Source organism: Misgurnus anguillicaudatus, chromosome 8, assembly GCF_027580225.2.
Source record: "Misgurnus anguillicaudatus chromosome 8, ASM2758022v2, whole genome shotgun sequence".
Classification (NCBI taxonomy): Eukaryota; Metazoa; Chordata; class Actinopteri; order Cypriniformes; family Cobitidae; genus Misgurnus; species Misgurnus anguillicaudatus.
Window position 1 is genome coordinate 3,572,374 of NC_073344.2, and position 26,144 is coordinate 3,598,517.

The 26,144-nt window shown below is 42.8% G+C and overlaps 1 protein-coding gene across 10 annotated transcripts in view; it reads left to right on the forward strand.

Annotated features, from left to right (window-relative positions):
* farp2 (FERM, RhoGEF and pleckstrin domain protein 2) overlaps positions 1-26,144 on the forward strand; it is a 360,413-nt gene that overhangs the window by 182,921 nt on the left and 151,348 nt on the right. For all 10 annotated transcript variants that reach the window (XR_012370688.1, XR_012370689.1, XR_008646476.2 and 7 more), the window contains exons 10-12: positions 25,552-25,715; positions 25,806-25,874; positions 25,989-26,046. Coding sequence is in view for 6 of the 10 variants with exons in the window: in XM_055213942.2 (XP_055069917.2) it covers positions 25,552-25,715; positions 25,806-25,874; positions 25,989-26,046 (291 nt within the window). In the remaining 4 variants the exon portion in view is untranslated. The remainder of the gene's footprint in view (positions 1-25,551; positions 25,716-25,805; positions 25,875-25,988; positions 26,047-26,144) is intronic.

The following is a 26,144-nucleotide window of genomic DNA, read 5'->3' on the forward strand; positions in this document are numbered from 1 at the left end:
TTGAATGTTAACATTTGCAAACCTTTGAAACACTTACAAATGATAAACTTTCCCTATTTAAATTTGTGTATTAATCCGCGAATCACATGCAAGCCAAACCGTGGGGATCAACTGCGATCCGTTACACCACTACCTGTGGCCCAACCAGACCTGGTACTCAGAGCTCTGGCTACTAGCGACTGCCCCTCCTTGGCCATTTCCCTTGACAGGACCTTCTGTCTCAGGGGCAGGGCACGATTTGGCACCCAAGGCCAGACCTCTGGAACCTCCCATGTCTGGCTTCTGGGCAGGACAAAGACGCTCTAGCGGGGCTTTCGCTAGATGGCCCAACCCTGTCATTGTTGTGTCCGGTACATGCACTGCACCTTTTCCTGGATCACTCACGGAACATAAGAACTTCCGACCAGCTCTTTTTCTGTTTTTGAGGACATCAGAGGGGGAATGCTGTCTCCAAACAGAGGTTGACGCACTGGATTGTGGACGCCATCTTTTTGGCGTACCGTTCCCAGGAGCTGCCATGCCCATTTGGAGTGAGAGTTCACTCCACTAGAGGTGTTGGCTCCTCTTGGGCGCTGACGCTAGGCGCCACCTTAACAGACATATGTAGAGCTGTGGGTTGGTGGACACCTAACACCTTCACCTGGTTTTACAACCTCTGGGTAGAACCAGTGTCAGCCCGGGTCCTCCAGGGTAACAACATCTAGCCCGGTGACTGACTAGACATCTTGCTTGCCTAGCACCCTCCTTAGGTGAGTAGGGTCCTATACCAACATACCCTTCTACTGAATGGTTTGGTACCTTTCCATCATTTGCTTTCTTGATATAGACTGAGCAGAGAGGTTTTTATCTGTTCATTATCTTTTAATTTTCCCAGTACTGAGATTCATATCCAGTCATTTTGTCTCCACTCTCTCACATGGATAGTGTTCCCCAGCGGACCGTATACCCGCTTCAAGTGTCTCCTCCACTTTGAGTTCCTGACTCATTTTTGACATGTGATTCTTCCCAACAGGTGAGACTAGGGCTGGACGATATGGTCAAAAATTTTATCATGATATACTTCTTCATTTCGGTCGATACAATATAAATCCGATAACAGTAAGCATTTTAAAAAAGCCTCAGGAAATACTGCCAAGAATGCCTGCAATGAACCAAAACCAAACCTCTGAAAAAAATTATTTGCCAATGAAACCTTCTCCTATAAAACTATATTAAAATGAAGAGGGATAAATATATTAATGTTCACCTTTAATACTTGTTAAGTCTTCATACAAAAAAAAGTGATATCACTGTCCAGTAAAACAGACTTTCAGGCTCAGCCTAATAATATTATAAGTGCACCCTGAATGTCAGTCAGTGTTAAATGCTGTAATGTAGGGGTCTCAAACTTAGATAGGCTTGGGGCCATTTCTGAGATCAACATCATAGGAGGGACAAAGAGCTATTTTAACATTAAAAAGCACAATTATTTATTTTACATTTATAAACTATTATGCATTTTTTGCCACCAGCTTGTGTTTTGATATATTATGGATTTATTCAGTCACAGTATTGACTTTCATAGTTCCATCTGTGTTGGTCCATAGTTTTGATCAATTTGCTATTATAGTAATATGTGGAGAAAACATTAATAAGTCAATGTGACCCTAAAGATTTTCAATGGTAGTATTTAATGTTACATACTGGTAAAAAATTAAAAAATACTGATCTACTTGTAATTGCTTAGCAAGCTAGATAGTGATATATTTGATACTAGACATTTAATTATATTATATATATTACCCATAACCAGGTGACACAGCAGCATACATACTTATCTTTTCTCCTCATCTTTATCCTTTTCTAACCATGGCACTTTATGGCTTAAGCCTATTTTTGCTCACCAGTAATTTAGTTTGTGTGCATTACATTCTTCTGTTCTCCCTCCCTATATGGCGTCGTCATTGGAAGCTGTGACTTGACATGAACTAATCCCGCACCTCCTTTTCATACTTCTGAGTGACAGCTCTTCTCTAGGGCTGCAGCTATCGATTATTTTTGTAATCGATTAATCTAGCACTGAATCGATCGCTTAATCGAGTGATCGGATAAAAATTTTGTGTGTGTTTTTAACAACCAATGCATAACGAAAATGATGTGGCTGTAAAATGTTCAAGCATTTGGCTTTTATTTCTAAAAAAAACAGAGGTATTTGGCTCCAAAAAATAAGCCTATTTATTTCAATTTTTAGCCATTTAGTGTTTATAAGTGCCAGTGCAAACAATTAAGCACTTTAATTTATTAATATGCACAACAGGTTTCATGCTGTAATCTAGCCCTGACATCAAAGTAAATATCTGGTTTATGTACATTTCTACACCTGCAGCATTTACCATTAGGCTACTAACAAATAATATATCATTTCTGGGGTGAGCCTACTTGCTATGGTAACAACCTGTGTGTGTGCGCGCACGTGCACCTGTGTTTGTGTGTGCACGCAGGCTGTACGTGAGGAAGAGTGACACCCCACTCAGACGTTCAGTTGCTTCATTGCAGTTTGGTACGACAGAAATGCATACATTCATTTTCAATAGAACGCTGCATTTGGTTCGCATCACTTGCATTGCGGTGCATTTTAGGTTAAGAATCCGTTCGAAAAATCACAACATCACGTCCCGCTGTTTACAGTGAATGCATGCACCTGAAATTATTGTTGCGTGGCTACATAAAAGTTTAAGCATATGTGATGCATTGCGCGATCGGTCTGACTCGCGTGTGAGAGATGATGGTGCATGCGTGTCTGTGTGTGCAGGGCTTCTTTTTTTAAGCTATACTCTCTTGCAATTGAACGTGAATACGTTAACTACTTAAAAACATCAAAGCTAAACATCATATCTAGTCAAACCGCATAACAACATCGCTACAAATACAGTATGGGATTAAAATCAGCGGAAGCTACGTTACCTTGTTTCATCGACGCTTGGTGAAACAGCTGTGGATGTTTTCGGTTCAGATGCTGAATGTAATGATAATTTAAAGATCCCAAACTTTAGACATTCTCTCTGGCGTTTATGGACATATTCGCTCTCCGCCATCGCGCCAACTAAATTCAAAATGTACCATGCGCTATGATGTGCTTCCTCAACATTGAACAACGGTCCGTGTGAATCAGATCTCGGCACGTGTAGTGCGCGTCATAGGAATTTAACGAGGCTTCGAGGCAGAATTTTTGCCTAGAGGAATTTTTTTAATCGAGTTCCTCGGATGAGGACCCCCTTACACTTAACTGGAAGGTTTTGATGTCATTTAGCAACAGTATGGCACGTTGCACTTGCCTATGATTGCTTTTTGAAGTCAAGACATGAGACAGAGTTGTGGCGTTTCACATAGGCACCCCATACTGTCGTCATCAACACAACGTCGAGTGAAGGACAGAAAGGGAACATTTTGGTTACGTATGTAACCACGGTTCCCTGATGGAAGGAACGAGACGTTGTGTCCTCTGTGGCACAACACTACTCATTCAGCGGATCCTCAATGAGCTCCTCAGACACAAGTGAATGAATGGACGCATCTTGTCTCCTTTTATACATGTAAGTGTGGTAGGAGATTGGTATGCAAATACCATTCATGCTATTTTATTGGCGTTATACACACAAGTCAGACCAGATTGGCTCACACCCCATACTACCGTCATCGACACAACATCGAGTGAACAACAGGAAGAAAAACGTCTCGGTTACATAGGTATTTGTACAGTATAATGTTAAAAGGATATAACTTGGAATTTGTTGATTCTTTGTTGTTTATAGGGGCGGTTTCCCGGACAGGGAAATGCTCACAAGTAATGTTTTTAGTAAGGCATGTTTGTTAAAACAAGTTATATTTCCTAATTAAAGCTGCAAGCAGCGATGAAAGGGCCCTCGCACGTATGAGCTCCGCCACCTGATGACCTTAGGAAAAACTGTGAACAGTGGGGATATGAATTTTAGTGTGCAAATATATGAAGAGTTTCGTTGCAAAACGAGATGTAGCAAATGGCTCGGAGTCAGATTGAGGCCATTTGGCGTCTGGATCGTAAACAGCCCTAAAATTGTGACTTTAGATAACCCTGTGTCCTGATAACACAATCACCCAGATATCTACCACCTATCAAGGCTGTAAAGTGGGCGACAATTAAAACAAATGCAGTCTTCAAAGGAGGTTCAAAGGAATTCCACCAGAGAAACCTGAGACACGATCGAACGAAGATCGCCAGAGACACAGCAGGGGGGGCACAGACTATATGTCTGTGATGAAACCACATTTAAAGATCACAATGAGCTGTTTAAATGTATATACATGTTGTATCCCTTTACTGCATGATCATGTATGTGTGATGTAACTGTGTGTTAACACTTTAGTTAGATTTTGTTCACTGTAGCATGGTTCATATCTTAGGTATGAAATTATTATTCAACGTGATCTTAAACCCATGTCTTGTCTAGTATCAAATTAATCTACTCTTTATTTCCCAATCATTTCTATGTATCATATTACCATAAGCCGCATCAATGTCATTTAATATCGATTTGAAGAGTTATGGAAACAAACTTTTATCATTATGCAATTACGCAAATGTGATGTCTGAAAGAACAAAGGCTTGTTTCCCCGCGCGATCGAACACTTCGCACATTGGTCATTCACCTAAAATGGGCTGGGCGCGCGAAAGGTCAAAACAGCCTATCGCCCAAGCTCAATTGCTCAATAGCTCAATTCGCTCAATCGCTCAGTATCTCAGTCAGTGGCTTAGTTCACTCATGAGCGCTCAATCGCCCGGTTACTCAGGTAACCTGCCAGCGCAGTTTGGAAACTCGCTGAGACTCACCCAGATTCCCTCGGATTCATCATCTTTTCTCTGAGCCCTGTCCTGTCTCTTCGGGACAGTCTTTCCTGGCTTTGCGCTAGAGTTCGGAAAACCCCGCGGACCAATCCGCCCTACGAAACAACTTAACGGACTTCCATCTTAAACGAACACACCTGGACTCTCTCTCTCTCTCTCTCTCCTTGCTCGCACCGCGAGCATAAGAAACTTCGCACCGCATCACAAAGAGCCAAACGCAAGTATAAACTCGTTTTACTCGCTGATGTTCAAGCTTTACCCCTTATGAAAATGAAGGCGATCCTTAGAGATTATCCGATGGTTTGTGCAGATGTTAAGCAATAGTGCTATTGCCAATCTTTACTCTCTCTCTAGTTTTTTTCAATCTTTTCTTTCTCATCTATGTATTATGTTATTGTATGTGTGTATGTTTAGTTAGTCGTTATGTGTACTTCATTTTATAGTTAATAAACCGGTTTGCATTTTCACAATTGAATTGTTTCTGTGTTCAATGCTCATGAAATTAAAGTCACTATTTCTGCCTTTTGATCCAGCTACACGCTGCGAGTAGCACTGTATATCAGTGAGAAGGTTAATTTTAAAGGCCATGAAATTAACATTTCTTAGACGTTAATATACGATTATGGATATATGTCTTCGGTGGACGAACATATTAATTAATTGTTATTATTAATTCTGCTATGCCAGGTAAAACCTGATAAACTTGTATAGTTAATTACAGTTAATTATACATAATATTCCCTTTTGAGCTAAAATCTAAGATTCCCTTGGGAATCCCCGTAGTGTTTCGGTCGGAGGTTCATAGTGTTTCAAATAACCTTATTCCCCTCCTCCCACGGAAATTCGCTACATATAATGGTGGAGAACGCGCGGGCAGATTTAAACATTATTTTCTGAGCAAACCAGTTACAAATCAAATGTGTTTTTGCATTGTGTGAATGAAAAAGAACTATCAGCTATAACTGATTTTGTTCTTTCTTTGTATGAATGAAAATGTATTTTCCTGTATCATTTTCAGGACGTAACAGACTCGTGCCCCTGTTATGTATAGTTAACTGCAGTCTTTAAGGTAACCGTATTAAAAAAACCCGCTGATACGCTGCATTACCGTCTGATTCCGCCTAATAAAGAGTAGAATTCCTTTATTTAGAGCGAAGCGGTGGTCGAGTGAGTACTCCCATCTGATAAGGCCTTTTTGTTAAATCTCCAGGAAATTATTTACAATTAGAGAAGCTGTCTATTGTATTTTTCCATTTTATTCACGTACGTGGATTTTTAAAATTGTAAGCACTGAGGGTAAGACCTTTCAATTGTAAAGGAGATAAAAACTTGATCAAGTATTTATAGTCACAACGTATGATAAAGCACGTTGGATTCTTGTTTATTTCGTGTCCCGGTAACGTAAGCCAAAAGAGGCACCGGCTGAACACGAGCGAATTACATCCGTCGTCTTAGCAACGCAGCGGCCGCCAATGTAACTACTGTATAGAAGCGAATCTTTGTCAGTTTAAAGCGTACTACCTAGTTCTAACACTAGATGTCAGTCGTGGGTGTTTAACACTTCTTCTTCTCCATTACTCTACGTCTGACTTCCGCTTTCTTTGTTTGTTGGGCGAAATATCGCCATCTAGTGGGAAAAGCTCGTTTTGTCCTCTCTTAAACTCTTTTGGGAGTGTGTGACAGGAGTCAAATTTGGATTTTTGACCTTACTTCAATAACTAGGTTATTCTACTACTTTGTAGTTTTATTTCCTACATATTGAATGTTATGGTCTTAAATTATAAATAATAATTAATATTGCTGTGGCTTTATTAATTTATTATTTCTTTATTTAATTTTTATTTTATTTTGATTTATTTTATTTTTATTTCATTTTTTTTGCTGGTCTCTCTCACTCCTTACTCTCCTGTTCTCTTTTCTATTGTAGAGATTCTATTTTTAATTAAGTTTAAATTTAAATTCAATGCAGTTTGATTTATTTTAAATTTTAATTGAATCAATTCTTTACTGTGAATAGAATTCAGCCCCATAAGTCCCATTCTCAGTGAATTCATTTATGTTTTAACTGGTGCAATAGGATAAGCCCCTGTGCATCTCTTTAAAGCTAACACTTGATAGATGAATCAGAGGCTTCGCCAGAGGTGAGTTCTACAAGAGACCGGTCCCGCTGAACTGACTCGAGTGTGTACAGTCGGGGTGCTGCGGTAGCTCCCTCCTTTAGCACCTTAGGCAGCAAGACACAGTGCAACCTCTGCCACCGGGCACTCCAATCGCTAACCTTGCCAGCTGACACACAAAAGCCCTAGCGGCAGTGCCAGTTGGTGGGTGAAACCTTTGAGTGCGGCCCGGCGGTGTGAAGGGTGTGACTGTTGAGCGGTCGAGGTGGGGAGGGCAGAAGGCCCGGCACTCTTGGCTGCGTGCTCAGGGAAGCGCCTTGTCTCTGTGTTCCACCCTGGGTTTCCTTAAATAGTCAACGAGTGTTGGTGTAAAAGAGATGCACTTTTCTCCCCTCTGTAGCCACTAGAGGCACCAGATCCCTATCAGGTTGGGTCTAGCCCAGCCAATCTAGCTAAGCCACTCCCCTAACTCGCATGACTCCATAGTGCCCTCTCCCTGTAAGGCCCTGTCATCAAATTTAGAAACAGGAAACCCCTTTTTCCACCTCCTATCCTCTTCATTTTCCCAGCCTTAGGACTTCGTCTGTTGGCTGTCTCAATTCCCATTTTCAGTTTTATTTTATTGTTATTATTATTTTTATTTTTTATTTATTTATTGTTTTTCCTCTCTTTTCCCTTTCCTGTTTCATTTAATTTCCAGCAACCTATCCTCCTCATTCTTTACTTTGTGTTTTATTTTATTTTTATCATTATAATTAATTAATTTTAATTATTTTGATTCATTTTATTTTGGGCTGAAAGAGCAAAACTGCACAAACCATTAGGAGAATTCATTAGTAATACGCTCGATTAACCAAATGTCCAAGACGACCTAGAGGTTTTAATAAGCGACAAGTTACTAAATCTTTGTTTTGTTCCTCCCCACGTCGATTATCTGTGCCGCCCGAGAAAGGCCCTGATAATACGCTTATAGCCCACGTATACATATTAGTATTATCATTATTATTTATTTTATTCTTATTTTTATTTCGTTACTGTCGTAGCTCACTGAACTGTGCGGACTCGCATTGGCTCTTTGTGTTTTCTCTTCCCATCAGTGCATCAACATGTCCAGATCACCGAGCCCTGTCAACCACTGGGACCAGCTAGAGGCCTGGCTCAGCGCTGTGACATCTGAACTCCTGCCCAACCTCGCCAACGAACTGCAACACCTGGAAAGAGAGCAGCTCGACGGCACCCTAGACAAGCTCATAGCCCACGACCCAACTAGGAGCTACAATCACAAGGAAATAGCCAAGATCACAGGTGCCGTCGCTCACAACCTCATCATCCAGCTGAAACTGGGCGAAAGGAACTCCGCCCAACTGGAACGGGATGCAGCAGCTCTACGGCTCCAAGTGGCAGAGGCACAGAGGAATCAGGAGGATGCGCAGAATCATCTAGATCAGCTAACACAGGGATTAGAGGACCAACAACCATCAACGGAGGAGGAGCACAGGAGGCTAAAGGAAGAGGTGGGACGACTCCAAGAGGTCCTGTCAAAACTCCGCACAGACACAGAGCACAAGGAGCAACAGGAAAACAAACCCACAGAAGAGCAGTCTGGAAAGCTCCAACAGGCAGAACAACTTATGGTGAGAGCAAAAGCAGAACAGAAGGAACGTGATTCCAAGCTAAATGCCTGTGAGAATCACCTGCGAGCTGCTCGAGATGAAGGTCAAGCTCTGGCTCAGCAACGAGACCAGGCTAGGGACGACCTTGACTCCGCCCAAAGAGAACTTATTTATGCATATAAACTGCAAGCTGAACAAGTAAGGGAGAGACCAACCCTTCCCTTTCATTCAACCAGTGAGCCTGCACCCCCCCCAAAGCTTTTCTGTCGAAAAGGGGGACGAGAGCCCATTGTTAAAGACATCAGCCAGCATCCCAGAACCCCTCACCACCACAAAAGGGTGGGGACAGACAAATGTCCCGAGGTCACCTGCAGACATGCCCGGCGTGGCACCCAAAGACCTCGACAAGCTGGCTAGAAATATCCCAACATTTACCCCACGCCTACCTGCAGGACATTGACTTTTATGTGCAAACGCTGCCGAATGTAACCACAAGAGACAAACTGTATCTGCTACGGATTACTTCCAGTCGTGAGGTGAGGAGTTTCCTTGACCGGCAGTCAGAAAATGTCAAGATGGATTACGAGCAGCTGCAAAAGACCTTAATAGAAGAGTTTTCAGATCCAGAGTCAGAACAAGGACTAGTTACGGCAATGGACCTAAAACAGAGCAGAAACGAAACTCCACAGGCCTACTACAACAGACTCCGGCGAGCTTACTTCGGCTCACGGAATGAGCCAGGAATGGAGGAGGACTTCAACTTCAGGACGCTCTTCCTGCGAAATCTTCACTTCACAGTAAGCCAACACTTAGGGGTTATGGCCTGCCCTCGCACGATGACAACCAGGCAGCTGCGAGACTTGGCCCATAAAGCTTATGGTAAACAAAGAACGGCCTCTGAAAAGACTGTTAAAACCCCTGCCATTCTCCCTGTCTCTGAGCTGTACCCTGAACTACCACTGGAGGGCGCACAACAGCGCCACAGTGAAAGACCTTTCAACAGAGGGCCAAGAGGAACCAGAGACTTTACTACCAGCCAGGAACGGTACGGCCACGAGGGGGCTCGCCCCAAGCACCAAAGGGGACGCGCCGAGAGGTCATGGAGCCGCCCAAATTTATCAGAAAACCAGAAGGGTGAAGGCTCGTGGGAACCTGGCAGACGACCTAGAGGTAACCGTCCTGCACCTGGCAGATCAAATAATGTGAACAGTTCAAACAGCCAACAGAGAGACCAGTCTCGATACCCATTGAGCAAAGCTAAGTCTGAGCCACCCCAGAAACAGAGTGACACAGACCCGTCTGAATCAGCAGAGATCCTTAGAATATTGAAGGAGTTAATCCAAAAAAGGCCACATAAGGAGGACAACAAAGACAAACCCGACTCCTTATGACTAGCAACAGTGAGAGACAACCACACAGAACACCCTCCTGCTGTGAACGAAACCCAAGTTTCGGCAACTCACCACCCCACTTTAGACCCTGTCATCCCACAAACCACATCTCAGACACCAACCAACCAAAGCCTGCAAGTACCCGAAAGTGCTGTGTTAATCGTCTGCCTCCCTACAGAGTCACAGGAAACCAACCTTAACTGCCTTCTTATTAACACAACAGCCCCAGTACCAAGCCTCCTGGGAAACCTGATTGAAAGAGGAGTAGTCAAAAAGCTATATCTATCCATCACCTTGGAAAATGAGGTTGAACTAGAAGCCCTTGTTGACACCGGAGCTGACCTAACGCTAATGTCATCCCAGCTTTTCACCAGACTCCAGAACAGAGCTAAGGCCCAAAATTTGACCCTTAAACCCCAAAGGTGTATGCTGAATGTGCAGTCCTACAGCCAGACTGAAGTTAAACTGCAACAGGTGATTCCCATCCACCTGACAATCGGTCCTATGAGCATCATACACCCTATGTACATCTCGCCAATGGACTCATACCCTCTCCTCATTGGCAAAGACCTGTTAGACCGCTTTGAACCTTTAATGGACTTAAAACAGTTAAAAATTTGGGCTCAAGTGCGAGAACCTTTACCCTTTCAATCAGCCAGAGCATCTGAGGTAAACTGCCAGGTCACACAGGTCATGGACGACCCCCCAGCCCGCTGCGGGAACGCCGTCTCAGACCGAAACTCCAAAAGTTCACTGCTCTGCACTCTGCATCTAGCCAAAGATTCAGAGCCCTACAGCCCTCATGTCACACCAGGTATTCAGCTGAATGACACAATGTCAAAAAACGCCATACTTGCCCTTTGGGCTGACAACTCAGCTATCAGTCTCACACTGTTTAATGCACTCACCGAAAAGACACCCGATATTCCATTTGCTGCCAAGCTCACCCGGTTCCCGTTGAACTCTGACCTGTCAACCATGGTGATTGCCAAGGGCATCTGTGCGCTGAACCTGAAATGGAACAGCCGGTGTTTAACCCACTACTTCCTGGTTCTCCAAGACCCTCCACACGATGTCTACATTGGAGCAGACATTGTGGTTCGCCTCAAAGCCCATGTAGACACAATCAGTGAAGTGATATGGGCCCCATTGACCTCACAACCCCCTGAGGGCCCCATCAAGCGTGAGAACCTCCAATCAGGCCAGACCATACCAGAGGTCTGCACCATGGTGAGTGAACAAGAGACTGTAATACCTGCTTTCACCAAAGGGGTCACTGTTCGTCTCAACATATGACGTGACCAAACCCTCAACCACACATTGGGTTTCTTCCAGCCTTCAACTGAATGCATTGAACTTGGACTTTCATTAGAAGCCACACCCCTTGTTGAAGTGACATCTCGTGCAGTATACATCCTGTTTAACAACTGCACGGCTACAGACATCAGAATTCCTAGAGCCTTTCGGCTAGGATGGCTAATCAGCCAGAACTTTCATGATTTTGAGCTCACAGTGCCAGTCATAGGTCCCATCCCACCATCACTGATACCAGATGGCAGTACGGATAGCACCTTATGCACATTCACTGCCAGCCCTGACACAGATCAGGAAACCACCTTTGACACTGTCAGCTGCACAAATGACACGTCACCAGAGGAGCCATACCCGGGATTTGAGGCACAAGTTCAGAAAATTTTAAAAGATGCAGATGCCATGCAAGATGATGCGGATCGTCAGAAACTACGCCAACTCCTGTACAAGTACAAAGCATCATTTGCAAAAGACTCTGTAGACTGTGGCCTCACCAACCTCCACACGGTGCATATCCCTACACACCCAAATGCTCCCCCCACCTTTGTCAAGCAATACAAGATCCCCATTGCTTCACACGAGCCAGTACAGGAGATCATCGACTCCAGGTGTCATCCGTCCCTGCAACAGCACCTATTCATCACCCATCTGGCCTGTCCTCAAACCAAATGGCAAGTGGCGACCAACCATCGACTACAGAAAGCTGAACACACAGGTACCGCTGTCACGATGGCCAATGACTCAGTTGGAGCAAGAAATTCCCTGGATTAGAGGAGCAACCATCTTCTCCTCTCTGGATGTGGCATCGGGATTTTGGACAATACCGGTGCACCCTGAAGATCAACACAAGTTGGCCTTCACCTTTGGCAATAGACAATATACCTTCACGAGGTGCCCGTTTGGTTATGCCAACTCTCCAGCTGAATTCAATAACTTCTTAAACAAAGCATGCCCGGATGCCAGGGTCAGAGGTAACCTTATCTATGTGGATGACATTCTGATGAAAAGCACAAATGCGGACGAGCATCTTAAAGAAATAGACCACGTCTTGCAGCAGCTAACAGCAGCAGGTGCCAAAATTGCTCTCCACAAAGGACAATGGTGCAAAAACAAGGTCAACTATGTAGGCCTACTCATAGGGTCACAAGGCATCGAACCCTAATCCAACCGTATCCAGGCTATCCAAAACATCAAAGCACCTACCAACATCTCAGAACTGAGAAGCTTCCGGGGCGTGTGCAACTACTCACGGCAGTTCATCGAGAACTACTCAGACATCGCACAGCCTTTAACTTCCCTCCTAAAGAAGGACAGCCCATTTACATGGACAAATGCCCAAGAGGATGCTATGACAGAACTAAAAAAGCATCTGTGCTCAGCACCATGTCTAGCCTACCCTGACCCAAAGAAAGAGTTCCACCTTGAAGCTGGATTCTCAAAACACTGCCTCAGTGCTGGGCTGTACCAAAAACACGACCAGGACAAAAGGGTAGTCGCTTATGCCAGCAAAACTCTCCTTCCACCAGAAATCAAGTATACAGACTGTGAAAAAGCACTGCTCTGCACAGTGTGGGCTGTCCAGCGATTCTCCAACTACATTGGAGCACAGAAGGTGATAATTGAAACCTGCCACCAGCCCGTATCATTCCTCAACAGCCAACGTATCCGAGATGGCATGGTAACCAACGCACGCATAGCCACATGGCTGATGGCCCTCCAAGGACGCAATGTTGAGGCAAGGTATGCACAAAACCACAAGTCCGCATTGGGAGATGGACTTGCTGCATGTCAAAACTGCTCCAACGACACACCAACCACCATGCTAGAGACAGAAAAACTGCCTATGCAACAGCCCACCTGCCACAGATACTTTGAAGACAGCGTCTGCCAGGGCATGCCAACGGCCTACATTGATGGATGCTCCTACAACCACGAAGGTACGCTTAAGGCAGGAGCAGGTATTCTGTGGGTGGACAACAAACCCTGCGCACCACAGAATTTCAACTTGGGCCCCCAGTCGTCTCAATATGCAGAAGTGGCAGCTATCCTAATCACCCTCCAGACTGCAGCAGCCCACAACATCACAGAACTCCTCATCTGCACAGACTCAAACTATGCCAGATTGAGTTTCACATGCCATCTCTCTAGGTGGAAAGAGAATGGATACAAAACATCTAACAACAAGCCAGTCAAACACCAACACCTGTTCCAAGCCTGTGATGCCATCACCACGGAGCACGACATGCTTGTTTACTGGAAAAAGGTAAAAGGCCACTCGAAACAGCCTGGCCAAGATAAAGACCTTAATGACCAAACAGATGCCCTCGCCAAAACTGGCGCGCTACATGGCAAACCATGGTCACTCCCAACCGACCCACCCAAACAGACAGTGCTTGCAGTAACTCGTGGCCAACGAGCAACCACCACAACAGCGCCAGTCACACAGCCACTCACACTGGCTCCACAAATCACCAACAATGACATAGCTGCACTACAAGCCTCTGACACCGCTATCCAAACTATGTTAAACCACCTCTCAGACCCCTCCACCTACCCTATCACAAACTCTGACCTGTCTGCTGCTCCAACCCTCAAACGTCTCAACGATATCAAGCACCTGCTGCGTATACAACACGACATCCTCTGGTATGTCCCTGATGATCGCACTACACCCAAACTCGTGGCTCCTCAGGGCCATAGGGGGGTCCTACTGATGTATGCTGGACACCATGGCACGAAAGCCACGTATGAAACACTGAAACAAGTGGCATACTGGCCTGGAATGCAGCAGGATGTAGCACAATACATCAAGGAATGTCTGGTTTGTTGCCAATTCCAACCGGCTAACCCAAACCACAGCGCACCACTACAAAAAAAAGGTGTCAACTTCCCATGGTCAGACCTCCAGATAGACTGGGTTGGACCATTACCCAGGTCAACGAGGGGCAACAAATACTTTCTCACGGTCGTCTGCCAATTCACAAAGTGGGTAGAATGCCTTCCAGCACCCAATGACACTGCCCAGACCACAGCATACCTCCTCATGAATCACATCTTCTCCAGGTTTGGACTGCCACTGAAAGTCAACTCAGACAGAGGCACCCACTTCACAGCCGAAATTATGCAGGATGTTTGGAAACTCCTGGGCATACACGCCCAACTTCACATAAGCCATCATCCCATTTCATCTGGCCAAGTGGAAAGATCCAACCGGACGGTGGTCAGCATGCTGAAAAAGTATGTATCTGCAAACCAAAAAGATTGGGATGTGAAACTCCCCCTTGTGCTTATGGCCATCAGGTCAACACCGAATGAATCCACAGGTGTGTCTCCCTTCGAATTGATGACTGGGCGGCAGATGACACTACCATTGCACCTGTTGTACCAGCTAGGAGACTCAAACCTCATCACAGCATACACCACTCACCAGTATCTGGATGAACTTCACCGGCATCTGGGAACGACCTTCGCTTTCACCCAGCAACAGCTCCAGAAGAGCGCTAAGGGCCAGAAGGCCTATTATGACTGGAAGTCATCACAAAAGGAGCTGGACGTTGGTGACAAGGTCTGGTACTACAGTTTTGCCCAGCCAATTCAGACAGCTTCCCGTCGGCTGTCAAAGAAATTTCTGCCACACTGGACAGGACCTCATGAGATTGTGGACAAACTCTCCCCCGTTGCATACCGGATCAAGATGGGCAGGAGTCAGAAGGAACCAATTTTCAGATGGGTCCACCGGAACCAAGTCAAGAGACACTCAACATTGTGGCATGACAGGAAAGGGGGGACTAGTACTAACTAGGCCAAACTCCCTCCACACTGCCTCATCAATAGAAATCTGCCACCTAGGGAACAGCCGCTAATGAAAAGACAGAGAACTGTCCTGATCAAACAAGGACCTGTAGCGCTCACCTATTGTTCTTTCTCTCTCTCCCTCTCTGTCACCAGGATGCTGCTGACTCAAACAAACAGTGAACTCTTTGAAGATGACTGTCACACAGGCAGATCTTGGCGGACAAACCAAGCGTCCCAAGCGGTTCCTGGGAGCCCTACTCGGAGCCGCCGCAGCAGTCGGAACTTTGTTCAACATCGGAGTTACCAGTGTCAATGCAGTCAGCCTAGCCACGGTGAGGCGACATGTGAATGAGATCCAGGAGGAAATACCTCAACTGAGAGAACAGCTAATAGCTCAGAGCAAATCCTACAAACCATGGGCAAATCCTTAAAAGATACTGTCGTAATTCTCAACACCCACAGTGTCGCACTCAAACAAACAGTGAACTCTTTGAAACAGATTTTCTCAGTACTGCAGGTGGATCACGCCTATTTTCAACTGGTCACAGCCCTGATGTCAGATATGCTGCGTGAGGTGAGCTCCTCTGTGGACAGTCTAGCCATGGGTAGAATTCCACCCTACCTAGTACCCCTAAGTCTGGTACAGACCATTTTATCCTCTGCCACTGCTGGCCCAACAAACACCCTGCAGGCGCATCTGGCCTACTCCCTAGGTAGCGCAATTCCATTAAGCATAGCCCCCGAACAAGGCGAACTTGCTTTTCTGATAAACCTGCCAATCATCGAGTCACACAACATCTACAGACTCAAAGACATTGTCAATGTTGGCTTCTGGCAGGGAAACACTCACATCAGAATACGCACCCCCACTGTTGTGGCTTACCATGACAGCAACGAACAGCTGTACCTTGCACCAAACCTTCGTATGTGCAGCCTCACTAAGGACATTCATTATCTCTGCCCCAGCAAACCTTTCCTTCGGGACAACACTGACGGCATCTGTGGGCTGCGGCCCATGAAGATTGACTCTCGTTGTCCTGCCTCAGCTAAACCACGAGCCGAGGTCACTAACACCCAAGGTGAAATTGTAGGTGACCGATGGCTGGTCAACACCCCAGCCAGCACGGCCACTTTGACCTACGACCAACACGACACAGCCACCCGCATCAATCTACCAAACCAGACGATGTGGATTCAAGTTCCAAAAGATGCGATTCTTCACATCGATGAACTCGCACTCTATCACCTTCCCAGTGAGGAGTACCACACAGAACTGGAAATTTCAACTTTTTTCAGGGACCACAACTTCACTTTAGACCCTGAACTGGAGATGAGGATTGCAGAAGGGGGGACCCAACTAATTGATGTCACGCCCATCGACACTGCCCTCCAGGCACTTGCTCGGATGCCAGCTATGCACAGCCTCCCTGTTGTCCGAGCCTGGACCGCCGCTGACACGGTACTGTGCCTCTCCACAGGAGTAGGATATGCCCTCACTTTTGGCCTCGCTTTCATCCTGTACCGAAGAGTCAGCGGGATGTAGGAAACAGTGAACAAGTGCACAGCTGCCCTCCCTCGAGCCTTCAAGCGGAACCGTGGGAAGCAAGACACGCAGGCTGAGCAAGAGCCCAACCTCATCAAAATCACCCCTCTGCAGGCACACCGAAGCGCTGCAGAAAATTAAGATACACCTGCCATCCAGACCCAAATGACCTGTCCAACCATCGCCTATTGAACCATCGCCCACCAAAGTCTCTCAAAACCCTGGTGGCCATGAAGGGGGGATATGTAGCAAATGGCTCGGAGTCAGATTGAGGCCATTTGGCATCTGGATCGTAAACAGCCCTAAAATTGTGACTTTAGATAACCCTGTGTCCTGATAACACAGTCACCCAGATATCTACCACCTATCAAGGCTGTAAAGTGGGCGACAATTAAAACAAATGCAGTCTTCAAAGGAGGTTCACAGGAATTCCACCAGAGAAACCTGAGACACGATCGAACGAAGATCGCCAGAGACACAGCAGGGGGGGCACAGACTATATGTCTGTGATGAAACCACATTTAAAGATCACAATGAGCTGTTTAAATGTATATACATGTTATATCCCTTTACTGCATGATCATGTATATGTGATGTAACTGTGTGTTAACACTTTAGTTAGATTTTGTTCACTGTAGCATGGTTCATATCTTAGGTATGAAATTATTATTCAACGTGATCTTAAACCATGTCTTGTCTAGTATCAAATTAATCTACTCTTTATTTCCCAATCATTTCTATGTATCATATTACCATAAGCCGCATCAATGTCATTTAATATCGATTTGAAGAGTTATGGAAACAAACTTTTATCATTATGCAATTACGCAAATGTGATGTCTGAAAGAACAAAGGCTTGTTTCCCCACGAGATCGAACACTTCGCACATTGGTCATTCACCTAAAATGGGCTGGGCGCGTGAAAGGTCAAAACGGCCTATCGCCCAAGCTCAATAGCTCAATTGCTCAATAGCTCAATTCGCTCAATTCGCTCAATCGCTCAGTATCTCAGTCAGTGGCTTAGTTCACTCATGAGTGCTCAATCGCCCGGTTACTCAGGTAACCTGCCAGCGCAGTTTGGAAACTCGCTGAGACTCACCCAGATTCCCTCAGATTCATCAGCTTTTCTCTGAGCCCTGTCCTGTCTCTTCGGGACAGTCTTTCCTGGCTTTGCGCTAGAGTTCGGAAAACCCCGCGGACCAATCTGCCCTACGAAACAACTTAACGGACTTCCATCTTAAACGAACACACCTGGACTCTCTCTCTCTCTCTCCTTGCTCGCACCGCGAGCATAAGAAACTTCGCACCGCATCACAAAGAGCCAAACGCAAGTATAAACTCGTTTTACTCGCTGATGTTCAAGCTTTACCCCTTATGAAAATTAAGACGATCCTTAGAGATTATCCGATGGTTTGTGCAGATGTTAAGCAATAGTGCTATTGCCAATCTTTACTCTCTCTCTAGTTTTTTTCAATCTTTTCTTTCTCATCTATGTTTTATGTTATTGTATGTGTGTATGTTTAGTTAGTCGTTATGTGTACTTCATTTTATAGTTAATAAACCGGTTTGCATTTTCACAATTGAATTGTTTCTGTGTTCAATGCTCATGAAATTAAAGTCACTATTTCTGCCTTTTGATCCAGCTACACACTGCGAGTAGCACTGTATATCAGTGAGAAGGTTAATTTTAAAGGCCATGAAATTAGCATTTCTTAGACGTTAATATACGATTATGGATATATGTCTTCGGTGGATGAACATATTAATTAATTGTTATTATTAATTCTGCTACGCCAGGTAAACCCTGATAAAGTTGTATAGTTAATTACAGTTAATTATACATATTATTCCCTTTTGAGCTAAAATCTAAGATTCCCTTGGGAATCCCCGTAGTGTTTCGGTCGGAGGTTCATAGTGTTTCAAATAACCTTATTCCCCTCCTCCCGCGGAAATTCGCTACAGAGATAAATAAATTTTTTTACATTTTTGTCAAAACATGTTTATTATTATGTTATCATGTTATTATTTTGTTTTATGGTGCTACTTAGCTGTATTTTTTAAGCTATGAAGGTTTTAAATCAAAACAAACCAACTGCAGTTGCATTGAAATTAATTGGAAAGCACAACCAAAAAACGTGATTTCTGAACAATTAAAAAAATGGTGGTTATCTCGTTTTGCAACGAAACTCTTCATATGTGGATATTTTCATTTGACTAAGCAAATATGATGTTGATATTGTTAAATCTCGTAGAGCAGTGAATCAGTGTTTCCTGCTGCCTCTAGGTGGCGCTATGACTGTATCTGTATTTTGCTGTGTTGATGTGTTCAGGCCGGGCCCCTTATTAACCATGTGAAGTATTGGGCAGGTCGGACAATGTATGCCTAAATTACAACAACTTCCAGTTTCATGGTGAAACATCAAACCTTGACAGGCCGCCACGGACACGCCTTTCAACAAAAAGTCAAGATCTTTACAGTTTATCATCGCAAAGTCCTTAAGCTCTGTCTGACCAAAATAAAATGATGATCTAATTAAATTTCTATGAGCAGTGAATCACAGTGTAAAACCTGACATTTCCTGCTGCCAGCAGGTGGCACTATGACTGTATGTGAATAATTTCATGACGATGTGTTTAGGCCAGGGCACTTATCAAACATGTGAAACGTAGGTCAGATTAGACATCGTAAGCCTGAGTTAGAACAACTTTCTGTTTTATGGCGAAAAGCAGAAATTTGGCAGTGCGCCACCAACACACCCTCCAACGAAAAGTCAAAATCTCTGCAATTTAGCATCGCAAAGGCCTTTAGATGACACAGACCAAATATGGTTTTAATCTAATGAAATCTGTAAGAGGAGTTTGTTAAAGTATGAAGCCTGGAAATGGCAAAATTTGCACTCAAACTACAGAGAAAATTCAAAATGGCTGACTTCCTGTGGGGTTTAGAGCTTGACTCCAAGAGATTTTTTTGTAGGTTTTGGGGTGATACATTATCCTATCACATTTCATATTTGTACATTTACGGTAGCGAGGGGGATGCTCTCTTAAGTTTTTGTAGGTGGCGCTATAGAGCCATTTTTACACCTCCAGTTCTAAAGCCTATTTCAAATAATAAAATTCACCACATTTTACACTTATGGAACGTTTCTTGACTTTTTGAGCTTGTTTAGGCTGTCAAAAATGCAATTCATTTATCAATACTTTGCGAGGCCACCACGGACACGCCCTTTAACAAAAAGTCAAGGTCGTTGCTATTTATCATCACACAAGGTCTTGAGATTAGACTGATTAAATATGATGTTGATATGGGTAAATCTCTAAGAGCAGTAAGTCACAGTGTAAAACGTGGTATTTCCTGCTGCCTCTGGGTGGCGCTGTGACTGTTACTGAATTATGCAGTGTTGATGTGTTGAGGCCAAGACCCTTATTAAACGTATGAAGTCGGGGACAGATCTGACATTGTATGCCTAAATTACAACAACTTCATATTTCATGGCGAAACATCACACTTTGCCAGGCCGCCACGGACACGCCCTTCAACTAAAAGTCAAGATCTTCGCAATTTATCATCGCAAAGGGCTTAAGATCAGTCTGACCAAATAAGATGATGATTTGATTAAATCTCTAAGAGCAGTAAATTACTGCGTAAAACATGGCATTTCCTGCTGCATCTAGGTGGCGCTATGACTGAAGCTGAATATTGGCATGGAAATGTGTTAAGCACAGTACTCTTATTAAACATGTAAAGCGTGGGTTAGATTGAACATTGTATGCCTGAGTTAGAACCACTTCCTGTTTCATGGCGAAAACGATGAAATTGTCAGGCCGCCACGGACACACCCTCCAATGAAAAGCCACAAGCTCCGCAATTTAACATCGCAAAAGCCTTTAGATTACACAGACCAAATGATGATGATGATCTGATTAAATCTCTAGGAGGAGTTTGTTAAAGTACGAAGCCTGGAAATGCCAAAATTTGCTCAGAAATCACAGCGAAAATTCAAAATGGCCGACTTCCTGTGGGGTTTAGAGCTTGGATCCAAGGGACTTTTTTTGTAGATCTTCAGGTGATAGATGACCCTACCAAATTTCGTATCTGTAAGTTTTTCGTAGCGGGAGGGTTGTTCTTTTGAAATTTTGCAGGTGGCGCTATAGTCATTTCTACACGCCCACTTCTGATGCCTATACCACATGAAAATATTCGTCACTTCTGACGTGTGTGCAAAGTTTCATGAGTTTTCAAGCATATTTAGGCTTTCAAAAATGTGATTCATTTCGGAGAAGAAAAAAAAAAGAAACTGAGCAAAAACAATAGGACTTTGCATCCACGGTGCAGGCCATTCTGGCTTGCTCCTCTGTGCTCGGGCCCTAATTAAACTAAGGCCTAGTCCTAGCTTAAGCTAATGTCCCCTGTCCGGGAAACCCCATAATGTCCCATGTATTTATTATGCTTATGGGCCCATACAATTTTCAATTATGTTTATGTTCTGTTAATTTTTTTGGGATTTTTAGTTATCTTATGCCAAATGTCTTTAAAGTGTATCAAAGCACAGAAAGCTGAAATATATTCCCTATTTTATATATTATAATTTATAATATATTTTCATTAAAAGAGTTCTTCATAGTCATTTGTTGAATAACTAGATATGGTGGTGAGTGGGAACTATGTGCTTAGAAATAAGTGGATCAGCAATACTGATCAGCAAATGTGCCTGACCTCGCACCGTGGCGCTCCAGTAAGTTGCTACTCAAAACATTTTTCCAAGGTTGGCAGGTCTAAACTAATATGCTGATAAAAATATGCTGATTTAGGTCGTTTATTTATTCTGCTACTGTATATTATGCTGATAAAATATGCTGATTTAGCTGGCTTATTTGTTCTGCTACTGTATATTATGACAAAAATGCGATTACAGTACAGAATATATGCGACATAAACTGCTTATTAGTTCATGTTTATAATTGTTCATAATGTTTTTACGTGTACTTTTGTTATGTTTTAAATGATTTTATTTTTAAATTAGCAAATAATTTCATAAGCTCATGTCTTATCTACTGCATAATAATATTCTCATTAAACGAAAAACAATACTGAATACATGTAATAGTATTTTAATATGTTTATTATGGTTTGTTCAAATAACTTACAATGTGTAGAATGAGAAAAATTCTGCCAAATGTTGGATCGCGTGAAGCTTGATGTGTTGCCATCGAAACTCAACCAAGTTGATTAAAAATTGCAGTTTAAGAAAAACCTCACACCGGAAGGGACAGTTGTGACATTTTAAACCATCCCTTGAAAAGTTTAAAAACATGAAGTCTTGGTATATTCAATGTACAAACACTCGACTGACTTTCCCATTGTAAAGAGACTGGTATGTCTCTGTGCTTTTATACTTGCGCATTGAAGACCCCTCACCCCCGAGCAACAACACAAAATGATTAAGCAATATCGCTCGAGTAGGAGTGTGATATAGCTCTATATCATCACGGCTGTGATTAGGCCAGAGGCACGAGGCCTAATTGCTTTTATACAACAGTTCGACGGCACACGCTTGAAAAACGAAACTAGAAAACAACAACGGAGTAATTTTAAAAGCCTCTTTGTTTGAGAACTACTTCTTCCGCCACGGATTTGAGGGCGGCCAGAATGACAGGTAACACTTTCGGCTGCTTTGGATCTCATATTAACTCAATGGATGGATTCGCCGTTTTTAAATATTACAATTTTTTGGTCACAAAGTGTAGTTTTAAGATTAGTTCAATCGTAAAGATAGCGCCTGTTTGAACGTTTGCTTAGTGAGATTCGGTACGTATGAGAACCAAAGCATGAGCGGACGTCAGTGTTCACTCGCCCCGCTGACCACCGCCCTCTCTAGGCTACATCTCTGACAGGGATTCCCTGGCTCTCATGTTGGCCTGATGGTCAAAAATTTGATCAAATCAGCAGTATTTGGTGTCATGATGAAACTATTACTTGTTTTCTTATTCATATTTAGTGTCTTTTGTGTTGTTATTGTTTTGGTGCGAGGTAAAAGTTAATAAAACTATACTTCTATAATGTTACTATTGGTTTACCATTTCATCTTAACGCGATACGAGCACTCGGTTATTATTAGACTTTGTTCTTGTCAGTACTATATAAAACTGTTTTTTTATAAGTGTCAGAGAGATGTTTTTGCATGCTGCTTATAAATATACCAGTGGCGATATCTCATAACATGTTTTAATAGTCACGTCGCGATTAAATAAATGATCAATGTCCACATTTAAAAGCTGTAGTGCTTACCTGCAGTTCCACGGTGTTTTCGCGTTCTGATAAGAGATATAGCTCCAGAAAAAAATGAGTGTTTACATTCCTCTTTCCAAGTGTTAATCGTCCACACGATGTGACAAGACATTACTCCCATTAACTTTAACGTAACATCCAAGAGCGCTGATCTTTGACGGAATAATAACTTCTGATTGGGGATTCACAGACTGATTTATGAGCTAGTGAACTAATGAGACACACGGAGAGTGTTTAAAAACAGGGCGTCTGTGTTTTTCCATTCAGAGAGGAGCCTGTTTAGGACCTCCATTCACTAGGTGGCGGAATGATACAAAAGGTGAAGCGGTTACTGTGCCGTTATTAGTACAATATCGCATAGCTCTTAGCCAATAAGATTCAAGAACCAGAAAGAACTGTTGTATAATTAAATATATCTTCGTATGATATATCAGGTCACTTCTTAATTTCATCCTCACACTGGTTCATACATGGCAGGTGTAACAAATATTTACCATAACTGTTTAAATCATGTTTTATGTGTGCTCCCACAACCGGCTTGCTATTGAAATGGACGTCTTGCACAAAGTAGGAAAATATGTCACATCACTTACTTCCACATTCGAAAATAAGGTGGATAGTCTTGTATAAAATCAAGGGCAGTGTTTTTCTTTTATAAGAGAAGACTTAAAGGCAGGTTATCTCATTTGATCCAGAAACATTTTTAGTTATGCTGGTTAAAAGTCCCATCACATCCTGATATCAATCACTATGTTAAGTTGTTTAAATGTATTTGTAGAAATTTATGTCATCTGTGAAAGGCGTAGGACCAAAAACATTTTCAACCAATTGTAGATCTCGGTCCGAATGGACGTTGCCTTTTTTGTCCCTCATCCGTAAGCGTAATCTGAATGCCACCGCACAGCTTGTTCACGCAGACACCATACATCATCGGCATGTTCATGTGCCCTCACCTCCCGTCTTTAAACAGAATGAGAATGGCAAACTTTTCTGCTGAATTGACAACCTTTAAAGGAGCCACAAAAAGAAAGACATGTTTTATAACAACAACAGCAAAAACTGATCAGCAAAGAGCAAAAACCCAAATTAACATCGTTAACTTTACTGCTTTACCATGAGATGCAAACAGTTGCAGGAGGCAAAGGGTCTGAAAGGGTCGTTGCACTGTTTATTTTGGTAAGGTAGGTACGCGATATGTTTGTATCAAGATGGTTTCAGATATTCTACTTTGATGAAACATTGTGTTGCTTATGAAATTTGTGTTCGTTTATGGATTAGTAACGATATAGTTACTACGTCTACACAACCAAAAGTGTGCTTTAACTAGGGCTGTTGAAACGAATTTCAGTAATCGAATATAATTCGAATATTAAAAAAATAATACTAATCGAATGTTAAAACTACTATTCGAATGGTATTTTTAAAAAAATAGATTTGAAAATATTTTTTTATGTGTTCACTATCTAACGCATTTATGCTGTTAAATACCGCTAGCTACCTCGACCCGCATTTCCATCAGCTAATTCATTTGAAACAAGACCAGCAGCAGGAGGTACGTGAGAAAGAGAAAGCGGAGCTGATAGCGATTGCGGAGGAAGGTTATGAGGAAGACGAGAACGGAGCAGCCAAGGTGAAGAGGACAGTGTCAGGAGAAAACCGCTCTCAGTCCTATGGACGACCTTTTTGGGAATGTCTTTAATGCTAATTTGTTTGGATAAGTTTGTCTTTTCGACCAGTGACAAAATACTTGTTCAAGATCACACTTCCTCTAAGGTGTGTTTAAATGAAAAAAGAATAGTGAAATTGGAGGCCAGGGGATGTGTGTGCTGTGTGTAAGTATTGTATAACTAATGATGCGATCTACGCAGCCTTCATACGTGAACAAAGAGAACTGCGTTGATAATTAAATTTTTCATTAAAGTTGACAACTTTGTTAATTTTGTGTCTAAGCTTAATCATTAATTAGCAAGAAAGCTATCACCTGTTATTAAATAATGACATGTTTATTAGTAATACTGCAATGTCTTCTAGTGGACATAATTTAAAACAAGTCAACTATACGAGCTCATAGTGGCATTGGCAATGCATAAGCCCGTTTTTACAACGTGTGTAGATAGGTATAGTAAATATTAATAAGTCAAATTTGAGCATTAAATAATCGATTATAAATCTAATATTAAAAAAAATAATGAATGAAATTCGAATGGGATAATTGAGGAAGACTGACAGCCCTAGCTTTAACTAATTCTTGGGTGAACTATCCCTTTAAGACATCAATATATAAATCCACTCAATACAATACATAAAAACTAAATAAAAAGTTTGTATCTCTAGTACACACAGGCCAGCGATATCACCAGCACATCCGATGGTTTCAGTTAAGGTCTTTCAGTTAAAGATTCCAAAAAACCTTGACTAGGCACATAAATTACAGAAGTAATATTTTGAAACTTAAGTTTGCTTGGATAGTAAACCATCTCATATCACATTTTACATGTTTTCAGAGTTTTGTTATTCTGTAGGGATCAATTACATGGGTGCTAAGAATCAGGACCATGTGTTTCCTCATTTCGCCTTTTGGGTTCTTAGAATCAAACTTTTCTCATGGGCTTTTCAACCTTTCACTCCACAGGGACCTCATCAGGATACGCTGGAGTTTCTGATGGCCAGTCGGGATCACTGTAAGATTTTCTGGAAGAACTGTGTGGAGCATCACTCATTTTTCCGTCTGTTAGATCAGCCTCAGCCTAAATCTAAAGCAGTTTTCTTTAGCAGAGGATCTTCATTTAGATACAGGTGTCTGCATTTGTTTTAGTGGTTTAGTTGTAAATATTATAATGCAAATTTGACTTGGTTTGTTTAAACACATATGTGCTTATATGTCAGTGGGAGGACGCAAAAACAGTTGGTTGAGTATGTGAGGGGAAGTGGCTCGAGAAGAAATACCTACCAGAGGTGAGTAAATTCTCTTAAGTCTGACTTATTACTGGTCTGATGTGTTAGACTTTGCTTTGTGAGACCATCATTTTTAATTGCTTGTCTTTGAACTGATTATGCTGTTTGTAACAGGAGGAACAGTAAGATTCGCACGTCGGCTCGTTCCTTAGCTTCTGATGTTCCAAAACAGGTCAGTAGAGTCTTGTCCAAGATAAATCACATAACGAACCATATAACAACCAATAATGGAAAAGAATAAGAACTGACTGTTTTGAATGCTTTCTTTCT